This window comes from Harpia harpyja, chromosome 5 (genome assembly GCF_026419915.1).
Source record: "Harpia harpyja isolate bHarHar1 chromosome 5, bHarHar1 primary haplotype, whole genome shotgun sequence".
Lineage (NCBI taxonomy): Eukaryota > Metazoa > Chordata > Aves > Accipitriformes > Accipitridae > Harpia > Harpia harpyja.
The window spans coordinates 26,417,624-26,430,583 of NC_068944.1; the positions used below are offsets into that span (position 1 = coordinate 26,417,624).

At 41.0% G+C, this 12,960-nt stretch overlaps 1 protein-coding gene across 1 annotated transcript; it reads right to left on the minus strand.

The window, feature by feature from the left end:
• Positions 1 to 1,218: 1,218 nt before the first annotated feature.
• Positions 1,219 to 11,070, minus strand: TYMS (thymidylate synthetase). Its single transcript, XM_052788066.1, has 7 exons — positions 10,715 to 11,070; positions 9,913 to 9,986; positions 8,514 to 8,688; positions 6,271 to 6,372; positions 4,898 to 5,073; positions 3,392 to 3,463; positions 1,219 to 2,499 (listed from the first exon to the last, which is right to left on the minus strand). The coding sequence occupies exons 1-7, from the start codon at positions 10,884 to 10,886 to the stop codon at positions 2,362 to 2,364; spliced, it is 909 nt and encodes a 302-aa protein (XP_052644026.1). The 5' UTR covers positions 10,887 to 11,070; the 3' UTR covers positions 1,219 to 2,361.
• Between the last annotated feature and the right edge of the window lie 1,890 nt (positions 11,071 to 12,960).

Consider the following 12,960-nt stretch of genomic DNA (forward strand, 5'->3'; position numbering starts at 1 on the left):
ATTTCAACAACTGCTATTGGTAGTAAATTGTGTTGATAAAGGGGAACAGTGAAGTAGTAGTTAATTCCTATACTGAAAAGCAGTAGCTCTTCCACAGCTATAGATACTGGTCTGTTTAAGCACACTGTAACTGTCCATACACCTATGTGAGAATAGACCATTTGTCATGTTTCATAAAGGTAATACTTTAAAGGGTTTTTTAAATTTTCCTTCTGATGGGACTAACTCCTCTTTAATTTATGAAGGGAAGTAAATGATTCCCATTCTTAATTCTTCTCTTGGCTGGGTATTCCTGTCCTGGTTAACTTCACCAAGACTGCTAATTCCCACTAGTCAAGCCGTGAGGCCAACATTTTGTTTCACATCCTCTCTGGCTACACTTGCTAAAATGCCCTGCAGATTACACCTTATCTGACATGTCACATAAAGTGGTTTCCAGCAAAAGGAACTTAACTTGCTAAGTGTAGGCAGAACTGTCAAGTGAATTTGCAACCTGAACTGTTTTTCCTGTACTTTAGAGGACTGTAAATACACTCAAGAACCTTTAACTTATAAAAGAATGCATATGGTAAAAAGCTGCTGACAACCTACAGCTGGGAGGCGTCATTAAGTGGATGACACCTGCAATATCCAAACTAGGCAACTTTAAAATATAAGACTTGCAGAGCCAAGATGAATTTATTAGAAAGAGCATGTGACATGGCTTTCAGGTCTTGTGACAAGAATACTGCTACTATCTCTGAGTTCAGTAATTTGAAAGAAGGTAAGACCCAAGTATGTTTAACTACAGGTTGGCTACTGAGTGTCCATTTAATGCAGCCACAGAACAAGGTAGGTTTGATACTTCCATGTATCAAGTTTCTCATATGATCTCAGCTGAAATAGCATGTAGTCTAATCATCTCTGTTCAAGAAAGATGGACTACAGTAGACACTGAGGCGAACATTTCTAATAAGCAGTAGCCTATTTACATATTATGTACTTAAAAAAGGTAATGACATCCTTTTTCTGCAATTTTGTTGTGTTGGGCTAAATGCCAGGAAAAGAGAACAGCTTATTTTTTGAGCGTGGCGCTACAAAAAATTTAGTCTGAAGATCAGCAATTGGTATAATGAAGATCAGTATAATGAGATTTGCAAATAATTTTCATGCAAAATATGCTTTTGGAAGTTATGATCAGTTTTAAGAAAGATGCAACAGTCCTCTTATGCAGGCCTCTGAATGAATGGAATCAAAGCACACTGTTTATTAAATTCTTAGTATTATCTCAAATTGTACAATTTTACAATGATGTTTACCAGTTTACTGACTTTTACTATGCATTTCTCCGTGTGTTCAAGCATGTATTGAATATGCTATGTCTGAATATTAACCGTACATCTATTCACAATTCAGTTCCTGAAGAGGAATTTTATAAGGACTGAAGTTATTGCAGAATTTGCAAGGATAAGGAGAGATGAAAGCTGAAGTCTGCTAAGATTTAATTAATAAGCTCCAATCCCACAAATACTAGTATCTCTAACTTTTACTATTCCAGGCTGCAAAATTAATCCATGTGCTTGTGGAACCTAGTTTTAAATGATGACAGACAGATTATTACTACTACTATCTGGTAACCTCTGTTTAACTGCAGCTCTATTTGATTTATATCAAATTCATCATTCATGTAAGGCTGGGGAATAAAAAAAATGCTGATACAGAGATGTTATGCAGATACCGCATTTCAGACAAGGCTCCATTAAGATCTTTTGTCTTCCTGCTGGTTCATCTATGAAGACCATGGGAAGTTTGAGTTTGTTTTTCCTTGCTAGATCTCACCCTCTGAGATGCTAAAATAAAACAGTTTACCTTTGCTTTCCCACTCTTATTTACTAACTACAAACATACTAAAATTAAATATGCATCATCCCTTCTAGAAGATTTTTTTAAAAAAGCTTTATTAACATATACTCTTTAGAACACATTTAAAGACTTCTACAACCTTGAAGGAATCCTCTATCATACATAAAAGTTCTTATTTTCAGTACTGCATAAAGCATGGAAGCAAGTGCTACTCACACATAGTAACTGAATGATAACAGAAGCAGCCACTGGTAACTGAAACAATGTGTAGAAAACTATCATCTCACTAACAACTTAAAACTGGGTTAGTATCTGAATAGCACAGCAGGAAAAAACAATCATCTGTTCTGTATGACTACAGTTTAGTACTGAAGGCAGTACTGGTCTACTAGTACCTGTTTCTTTTTCAATAATTAAGTATATATCTTTTGAAGTATATAAAACCCCCATAACTTTAAGTACAGAGAAAGCTAAGTAGCTTAGGTGCATTTCCACATTAATAGAAGCTGCTTTATAGCATTAAACAGCCATCTCCATTTTAATAGGTGGATGAGGATTATAATCTTCAATCTGAAAGTCTTCTGCTTTAAAGTCAGTGATGTCTTCAACTTTACGTAGAATTCTGAGTTTGGGGAAAGGTCTTGGCTCCCTCTGAAGCTGAAAAAAAAAGCAAGCTTATTCTATAAAGCTGATACTTGAAGGCAGAGATTTTGCGTTATAAATTAGATCTCATTAATCTCAATTCAGATTACTCTATGTAGATTTTCCCTCCTCCCCAAGAAGACTTATACTCAAATTATAATACAACTAAGTGGAATGTACTTTAGTATTTTGATAGGGAGCAGTAGCATAATTTTAAAGTGGATTCCCTGATCATCCAATGCACTGCAAGCATTTTCAGTTTGCGGTGCAATTCCAGTGGTTACAGATTAGATTCCTTCCAGAGGAAACTAAATTGGAAATTCTGACCCAGATGTGCGTAAATGTGTTGCAGTTTCTCACAGGAACATTCTAGTCCGAACCAATAACTAGTTCTCTGGATAGTTCTGAACCATACTAATGGCGAGGACATTCAGTCCGATTATTCTAATCAAATAAAATTCTGATTTGCTCCTACTGCAACAAATTACATCCTGAAGAAAATATAGCCTTATTCAGCCAAATAGTAATACTGATTAACTCTGTGAATTGGTAAGTTATCCTTTTCTGATATACTACGAAGACATTTTATTTTGTGTTTATCTGTATTAGGTGGAATGGTTTTCTAAGATTTTGGAACGAAGAAGTCAAAAGTAGGGGTACAGATTCTGGATCTCTAACTTGCTTCTAGAATAGTACAATGATGTACACTTCAATCATATTTGTACTGTATTTCTGTGTGACCCGAGTTGAACAGAGGTTAAGGTACTACAATTATTAGGGTAGAAATGAGAAGAAAAGCCACAAAAATTAATATTTGCAAAAGGATATTCATAATACCAAGATACTTTTGTACTGGATAAGCATTGTGGAAGATAAAAAGACACAAAAATACAGAATAAGTACTTACTTGAACTTTTAGAGGTTCCACATGATTCAGATATATGTGAGCATCTCCTAACGTGTGTATGAACTCTCCAGGCTGAAGAGAAAGAGGAATACACATGGTTTTCAAAAAGTCATGTTTCAAGAAAGCAAAACATTACAATGCTTACTGTACTGATTCTCAGCATCTTACATCTAGTGTGGAACTGCAGCTTCTGTACTAGGTTGGATTATCAAGACATCCTTGCAGGCTTTGAAGGACACTATCTTCCCACACTAATGCATAATTAATGAAAAATATAATGAAATTTCCACTAGCTTAGCAAAAAAATTTATCTTTGAAATCCTGTTAGGATAATAGCTTTGGTAAATGAATGGAGCACTACTGATCTGCTCGCCAAGGTGGAAACAGATGGAGCAGTGACATCCAGCTTTTCCACTCCACTTGTAATAAGTAGGACTTGCCAAAGCTGGTTTCAGACTGGTTGCCTTAGCCACTCCTAAACAAAGTAGCTTGTGGCAGTGGAGGTGTCAGTCACAGACTAAACCCCAAAGCACTTATCAAGCATCCAGATGGGCTTTGCAAGCTTCCAAGTTCTGTGACTTTGTAGCCCCTGAGCAATCGAATTTAATTTACGTAGGTTTTATCAGCTATTTTACTGGCCTCTGACCAATGTAGATCAGCCCTCAGATGTGTTATGCTAAAAACCAGCAAAGCTGTGAAAGGAATTGACTAAGAGGCAACAGCTGCTTTACGGATATAATGTTAAACTTCACTTTTTCTAGTACCTTGGCCTAATTTCTTAAGTATGTCTGCAATTGCTGTGAAGTCCAATTCTTCCCTATTTTAAGTTCCCCTTCATGTTGCTGGAAGCAGAAGGATCAGGCCCAAATGGCCTTGCTAGTCTAATTTTTTACAAGTTCTAAAGAAAAGGGGGTTTGACTTATACACGATTGTGGTGCATTTAAATTATTCTGCGAAATGACAAAATACAGCTCTGGACTCAGGGCAGTAGCTATTTGAGCACATACTACCACTCTACATAATCATCTACAGTAGGAAATGAAAAAATATACCCAGCTGAAATTATAGCTGGAAGTTAGGTGGGCAGAATATCCAAATTGGAACCTTGACAGCCACCACTGAGCTACTGTTCACTTCCAATAAAAAACACATGCTACAAAATTTAATCACTTGTGTGTTATTATCCCATAAGGACAAGTGCTCAGTTCAGATTTCTAAGAAGTAGACTAGTGGAACAGGTCAGTTTTGACATGTTCAGTTAAAAAGACCTGGAGGATCTTCTGTCCATTTGACCCAAATTTAAGAATTCTTACATTGCTGAACCTAACTGCTCATACAGACCAGAGACAATTCACATTAAATTTACGGGGCCCCTTCTTACATGTATTTCAGCAAGATTTTGAACAGTACGTTCATTCCAGTTTTTCTTGGACATGACATGAAGAGTCTTATCTTTCAGTCCCTCACTTCTCAGACAAGATAAAGTAAAATGATTAAATAGCCTACCTTTAGCCCTGTGACATGGGCAATCATGTAAGTGAGCAGTGAATAGCTGGCAATATTGAAAGGCACTCCTAGTCCCATATCTCCAGACCTCTGATAGAGTTGGCAAGACAATTCACCGTTTAGAACATAGAACTGGCAAAGGGCATGGCATGGAGGCAGAGCCATCAGAGAAATATCTAGGAATTGCAGTACAGGAAGGAGGGAGGGGAAAAAAAAAATCGTAGCAGCATTAGTGTGTTATAAATGTAGAAAATGCAAAACCTGAACAAGCATTTAATGAGATACAGCAGACAACAAAAATCCAACTGCACTATCATTCCGTTGCTTTTTCTCTTGTCTAAAAGCACCTGCTGCCTAAGCAATTAAGTCTGGGTCATGACAAGCTGTCTCCTGGGCCGATTGACCAGAAAAGTCATAAACAGATATTCCACATAACAGATTTAGGCCATAATGCTGCACAGCACTTCAGTTTTACTCACCTTGGTGAGACAGTTGATTTCCCTAAGGAAGACATTAAGGGTAAAATTAAGCATGTACCCTAAAGCGACTTCCAACTGCTTCATATTACTCTCTTCCCATTGCAACGTGCCCTTACTGCTTGTTGAGATATAAAAGTAATGATAAATAAAAAAATAGTAATCAGAAAACAAAAGATCTTTTGAGTGTTCATCTACACTTAAAAGTGCAGATAAGCTTGGTAAGGAAAACTAACCAGGTATCTCCTGATACCTTAGGAAGTTTAACCTTAAAAGTAACAGCAACAGCATGTGGCATCCCCTTTCAGAGACACGAGTGGAAAATGCTGGGTGATTTCTTTCGTGCACAGATCTACTGCTGCTGAAGTTAAACATTCTCTGGCACTAGCTCTTATTTAGAAGTACCCCTACAGAATGAATGGATATCTAGACAACCCATGTTCAAGGAGATGATTACAACACAAATAATATTTTTGTCCTCTAGTTTAATGGTTTTTGTTAAGTTTACTATTTATTATATGGCAAAAAAACAGACACACTGCTTTGGTATACTCTTTTTTGGTTTTGTTTTTTTAACCTTTTTAAAATAAGAATTGCTGTCTTTGAACAGAGACTGTATGTCAAAGACGCTGGTACATAGCCACGTATATCCCTCACTTCAACCTGGAGAGAAAAACTTTGAAGTAATGGTTCAAAATATTTGAGGTCTGAATGTGAGAATTAAGTAGAAAGAGAATCAAGCTTATAACCCCTGCCCGTTTTTACTGCAGTCCTGGTAGTTTTATAAAGAATAAGCAAGGACACCAAATGGAACTGATTGTTGACACAGGATTAGAACATAGTTTAGCATACAAGATAATGTGCAACTGCATTCACTTAAAGTCTGCTGTTCAATACCTTTGGGATTCCAAGCACACATAATGATTCTTCTGTCATCTGGATTGGTTTTGATCGTTTCAATCACTTTTTGCAACTGATCAACTCCTTGGTTGGAGTAATCTGAAGAAAGATACCAAACAAGATGTAAGCCAGGTAGATTCAAGTCATGGTATTTTTTTAAAGCCCAGCCCACACCCCACTGAAAAGTGATACCCAAATGACAACCTCTGAATATTTTATTTTAACTTTGAAAGTGATAAAATTTATCAGTTGGCACCCTCCAAATGTAGGCTATTCTTGGTCTTCCTTAGGGTGCTCTAAGGCTTGTGAAATTCTCAGGATGGTATTTTGTGTGCTTTGAGTACCTTTAGCACCCACTGAAATAGGACCATTCCTATTTAGAACACTTTATTCCAAGCCTCAACAACTAGACATTTTTTAAGACCAAATAAGGAGTCTGCATAAACAGTACCTACCTCCCAGGGAAGAAAAGCTGCAATACAAAAAAATTAATTGGACAAAGCACGTTACTTTATCATTCACGATGACTTGTTACCTAAATAGGACAAAAGCTGTACTGGAATGGGTAAGGTATTAGCAACTAGTCATTCATTCACGGTATTTAAAGTAATTTGCTCACTGCATTTCTGGATTAAGATGCCTTTCTAGATGTTAAACTTGCATGCTACAGTGCTCCTTGTTAAAAAAAAAAAAAAAATTATACCCAGACCAGTAACATAGGGTGTCAGCATTCTCTGCATGCTCAAAAGGAGAAAGTTTTTGACAGATGAATGAACGCATCCATCTAGCACTCACAAGGTCATGTAGGAAGACTAAATTTCCATAGCATTCAGTGCCAGAAGGGAACTTTAATCATGGATAGCATAAGATACTACATTTCACTCAATGACGCTCAGAGGCCGATTTTTAGGCTCAATATCAGTTATATACGAAATTCAATGGAATTAACTGAACATTAGAATGGATTCCAGAATAAAAGAGTCATTGTTACTCATTGTCCTGACTCGTGCAAGTAAATCGGCATGGCTGGTAACTAACTTTTTCTAATAACTCTTATTGCAAAGCAACACCAAATTATGGTTACAGGGAGACCCAAGCTGGCAAACAAGGTAGTAATACATAATTAGCATCTCAGGGAATTCTTCTGCAAGCAATACTGTGCCAGAAGCCTTGTCAAATGGTTATGTTAGTTCCTAAACCTAATTACCTAACCAGTAGTAATGCAACTTAAGGAAATCTATTAGTAATGAAACCTATGGGAATTCATCTTGGGTTTTTTTTCCCCAAACTGTTATGCCTCAGACCTTTTAAGTTCAGGAATGCTGGAACATTTTAGTAAGTGTTTAGAGGTGTGTCAGTTCACAATTTGCATTACTTGTGTTAGCATAAAACTGTATTCTGCCAGCAGTCAACATGCCAACACTAAGTCCAGTATCTGTAAGTAATGTGAACTTTGAGACTGTATTGACAAAAAAAGAAGAGGAAAAAATATAACTAACCATGTTGATAATCTGAGTTAAAAGTCGCACCAACCAGATAAAGAAAATCTTTTTTGGACTCTTTTTTTAATGTCAGTCCTCTAAACGTTTTGTACATCCTCTCCTTCAGTGACTTAGAAAAGAGCTATCAAGACAGTTCAGAGTAAGTTTAATGAACCAGTTCCACGGAAAATAATACTGACAGGTACTACATCACATCATAACTTGTTACAGCTGTTCTGTCCACAGCATCATCAGCTATGGATACGTCCTACTGTGTTCCAGCTGCAGAATGGGAAAATCTTTCTCTTCCACAGTCCCCAATGAATGTACTGCACTAACATCAGTTCTTGCCAGCACAATTGTATCATGGAAATCAGGACCCTGCATTGGTATTCAGAGATGGCAGCCTGTGTTCCACTGCTATCAAACGGAGCTACCTCACATTCTGGACTGCAAGAGACACACGTCCTTCCATCTGCCAGTGACCATACTTGCTCTAGATTAAAGTAAAACAACGTATGCCTTATGATTCATCTGTTCTACAAATATCAAACTACAATATATCAAGCTACATCTTTCAGGATAATTAGACTGAGTAAAAAAAAGTTGAATTTACCCTCTCAAACACTGTTTATTCTGGCTATCAGTTCACACTGTGAACGGTCCCTTTAACAGTAGTCCATTCCACCCAGAGTTCTGGGAAGTGAGGTGTCACAGTCGTCTCACTAAGCAATCAAGATTCTATTTGTATGTGATTACCTGTGTGCATATCTTTGTATTCTGCTCCAAAGTGCCTCCACTGGAAACCATAAACTGGTCCCAAATCCCCCTCCTCTCTGGTGCTGAAACCCTGCTTATCCAGGAACTCACGTGATCCATTAGCATCCCAAATCTTCACACCTTTTGCAGAGAGCTCTTTGGCATTTGTAGAACCCTACAAAACACAGACAGTAAGAAGTCTCTCTCCTAATCCCAACACAGAGGACATGATCTGAAACAGCTCTATTAAGCTTTGCTAAAGTATTTCTCCACTTAAAAGGATGAACAGTCTGATTAATGTACTGGATGACGTTCTTGCACATGGACAGAGTAAAACTTATGAGCAACATACTAGGATGAAGTCGGAAGTGCCATGCTGCTGTTATTTAATTTAGGATTCCTCTAACTTTGTGAATGCACAAACGGTACAGCCTCAAGGTCAATTGTGGTATATCATTTCATACACACATTTGCAGAGAACAAGATTTGACTTTACAGATGCATGAAAATAGACAAACAAAAAATTTACGGCCTAGGCATTGTTTTTGCCAAGCCACCTATAATGAGCCTAAGGTCTTAAAAATCCTTTTGTTAAAATGACAAAAATGACAACATGACCCAGACAAATTTCACCGAGTTCTGCAACATGTCCAAATCAGCACACTCAAAAATCCAACATAGAGAGTGTTCTGGTTTGGGGAGTGTCTAGTCTTTTATATTTGAAAAAAGATACTTTAAAAAAATGAAGTGTATTTGAGTCCTGCTATCTAGCAAATGGTTAGACAGACCTTCCCATAGCTGCAGAACATCACAACATATAAAGGAACACCTACATTGTAATGTATTGTCTACAGTTGAATTTTAATACTCTAACTACAGCTATTAGCTCTATTAGAACTCAGCTTTTTGCTACTAAAAAGCCTAGGATTTACATCAGTCTTACTTCACCTGTGGTTCTGTACTGCTTGTTTCTGTTCAAATCAATACAAGCTATCTCAATATTAAAAAGCAGATCATTAAATTGCCCACAATCTACTTCACATTATTATTTCTTATTCAAACACTAACAAAAGATACTGTACTAGGCTTTATAACTGTGGGGTATAGTCAAATCAGCAAAAGCCCTCACTATTTCAGACTATTTCCCTTAAAAAGAAAAAGAAGAAAAACTCTTCTGATTGGTAACAATGCAATAGTCTCCACTAAAATGCACAGAATGTCTTGAAGATAATGGCCTTCCGCATGTAGTCAAAATATTAGGTTGTTGCACTTCTTCTGTTCTGTCGTACGAACTGGAGCATCTGCAGTTACCCCAAATTCCTTAATCCAGTCCACACTAGTTTGTTCCCTTGATACCACTCTCAGGCACCTCAGCCACAGAGACATCCAAATACCAAACCTTGATGAACCACAGCAGCTCCTCCAGCACTCCTTTCCAGAATACCCTCTTCGTTGTTAGCAGTGGAAACTGATCTGAAAAAGAGTTTCAGAGTGTCAAAGGTGACCAGCGATTTGTCAGGGTGAACCGACCTAGGTTTTTCTCCACATACAGGGTAATGCCACCATCTTACATTCAGAGGCTTGAGATGAACTAAGGACTTGGGAAAGGATGTGCAATTCTCATATTCAGATCAAGGAAGAGAAGAACCTGACTTATTTTCCTGGACAGTGAGGGAAGATGAATTATCCGGGGGGACCTGGATGAACTCTGCCATGAGGACACCGTGGTGCAGAATACCCAAGCACGTGTAGGCATTCGCAAGGGAAAGCGGAGCCTTAAGATAAAATTGTTGGCAGATCTATTTCACAACCATCCTTCCTACTATGCTTGAACGGTAGAAGGACCAGGACAAGCTATTTCAAGATCTAATCCGGTTTTTCACCAGGTAACAGCTATGGCGCCCGGCCAGGCCTGCCCGTTGGGCCGAGGGAGAGGAGGGGTCCGAGTTGCCTCAGGCCGGCGGGCAGGGAGAGGGCGATGGAGCTGACGGGACGCACCTAAACGCCTCCACAGGCCCCTGCAGCGGGTCCAAGCCTCGGCCCTGAACGGGGGGAGGCCACGCTCTCAGCGCGCGGGAGCGGGACAGCGCCGGGGGAGAAGATGGCGTCCCTCCCTCCCCGGCGCAGGGCGGCGACCGCGGGAGCCGCGGCGGGCAGGGTTGGGGGCCGGGGCGAGGGCCGCGGATCCCGGCGGTGCCAACCTCTCAGGCTGTACCGCGCCTGCATGCCGAAGACGGAGATGGTGCCGGTGCCGGTGCGGTCCTGCTTCCGGTGGCCGTGCTGCAGGATGTGCTGGACCTGCCGCAGGTACTGCGGCTCGTCGTTCTCCGGGCCGGCGGCTGCCGCGCTGCGCAGCTCCCCCTCGGCAGGCATGCTGGGCGAGAGGCGTCCCGGGCCTGTCCCTGCGGGCCGGGGTGAGCTCCGACTGCCCGGCTATCCCCCTCCCGCCGGTCGCCTCTCCTCCGAGCCCGCCAAAGCCCAGCCTTTCCCGCCAAGCGGCGCCGAGGGGCGGGCAGAGGGGGGCGGCGCCGCCGCCTCCTCCCGCCCTTCCCCTTCCCTTTCCCCTTCGCTTCCCGCCAGGCCGCGGCCCTCCCTGCGCCCGGGGCCCCTCAGGGCTGCCGCCTCCTGCCTGCCCGGCGGGGAGGGCAGCTGCGCCAGCCCCCCAGCCCCGGGCCCGGCTCAGCCCCGGGCCCGGCTCAGCCCCGCGCTGCACAGGAGGCCTGAAGGGGGCTGCAAGAGCAGTATGACAATGGCAAGGCAGTAACTATCGTGTGACTGTCGCGGCGCCGAGGTGCAAGGTCGCTGAGGGGACCTGAAGAGGTCAGCAGGGATAAGAAAGCCCCACGGCCGCGGTGGGGCAGGTGGCCTGTGCCTGTTCCTTAGCCGCCCATGGAAAGATGCTCGTCTTGCACTGGAGGTCCTCCACAGCCACCCTCTCTGGCCCCGCACGGGGCTTGTACCCTGGTGGAGGGCTGTCCCAAGCACCTAACCCAAGTCTGTGCTCCAAACTGTGCTGATTTTACCTTGTTCTGCCCCAAGGGCAAAATAACGGCTCTCCAGGCTCTTCTCGTTCTGGAAAGTGCTGTTGGCATTTGTCATCTTCTTCCCTCTCTCTGCAGCCTCAGGTGTTTCCATTTCAGAGCTGAACACAGCTGAAGCCTTCGGCGGGGCCTGGAAGGCCACACGCATCTGGCAAGGGATCCCTCCAGCCAGGACATCCCAAACTGCCACAGGCCCGAGTTCAGCCTGCGGCCGGCCTCCCTTGTCTTTGGTGTGGTGCTCCTGCAGTGCCATGCCCCACGCAGGGGCTTGCCTTCTGTGTTGTGGCAAGTGTTACACTGACCTGCGCTTTTACAGCCGAGATTCTTTTATGCCACACGTTAGCTGCTTCCTGCTTCATATTTGGTTTACACGTTTGCTTTCTTGCCAAGGGCAGTACTTGGCACTTGCTTTTATTGAGGTTCATCTTGTTGATCTCAGCTTCTCTCTCCCATTTCTCAGTGTCATTTTGCATTCTGACCCATGTCTTCCACACTGATTGCAACTGCTCCCAATGTGGTGTCCTCTGAAGTTTTTCTAGGTGTACCTCTCTGTTAGTCAAAACAAACTGACTCTTCTCTGAATATTTCTTTGTTAGTATATCTTAGAAGTCAAGCATTTTGTAAGATTCACTTATCTCTCAGATAAAGCCCAACTTTCTGACAACTGGTGTGATTACAGGAGTTATGACTGCTCATCTCTCATGATTAGGAGCCTGTAGTAGAGGCATGTATAAGGGAGGTTGAATGGAACGGAGGACTGTGGACTAGAAAATGCTACTTCTCCTTAACAGCAGGCAGGAAAACATATCTTTCCCACTAATTAAAACAATGAAATGGTCTTTTTCTTGTATAAATATATACTTACTTGCATGTATAGAAGTAAAGGAAAAGGTATGGTGTAATTAGGGTACTGTTATTTTTCTGTATTCGTATCTAATATAGATGGGTTTGTACACTTTGAAATGAATACAATTTATTTAGCAGAGATACAGTTGGAAATGGTGAATATAACTGTGCAAAAAATGTTTAGAAATGCCAGGCACAGCAAATGAAACCAAATCACCTAGAGCTCTGCTTCTAACTGGGAGATATATCAGTTCTTAACCTTTATTATAGTTTGAAAAAAACATTGAAAGCTGATGTGTATAACTTAGGAAAAAACAAACACCTTTTCTGATAAAGGCTTCCCTGTTAATTAATTAAAAAATTAACTCCAGAAGCAAACTACAAGTAAGAAATGCCAAAGGCAGAAGACTTACTCATTACTGCATATTCAGAAAAGTCATTTACTGTACATGATAAACATCAAAAGCAACTGGAAGAAGAAATGGAACATTTTCATTGGAAAATAATATGCTGCATGTATATGGAAATTTGGTTGATTCAGACATAGCTGAATGTGCAAC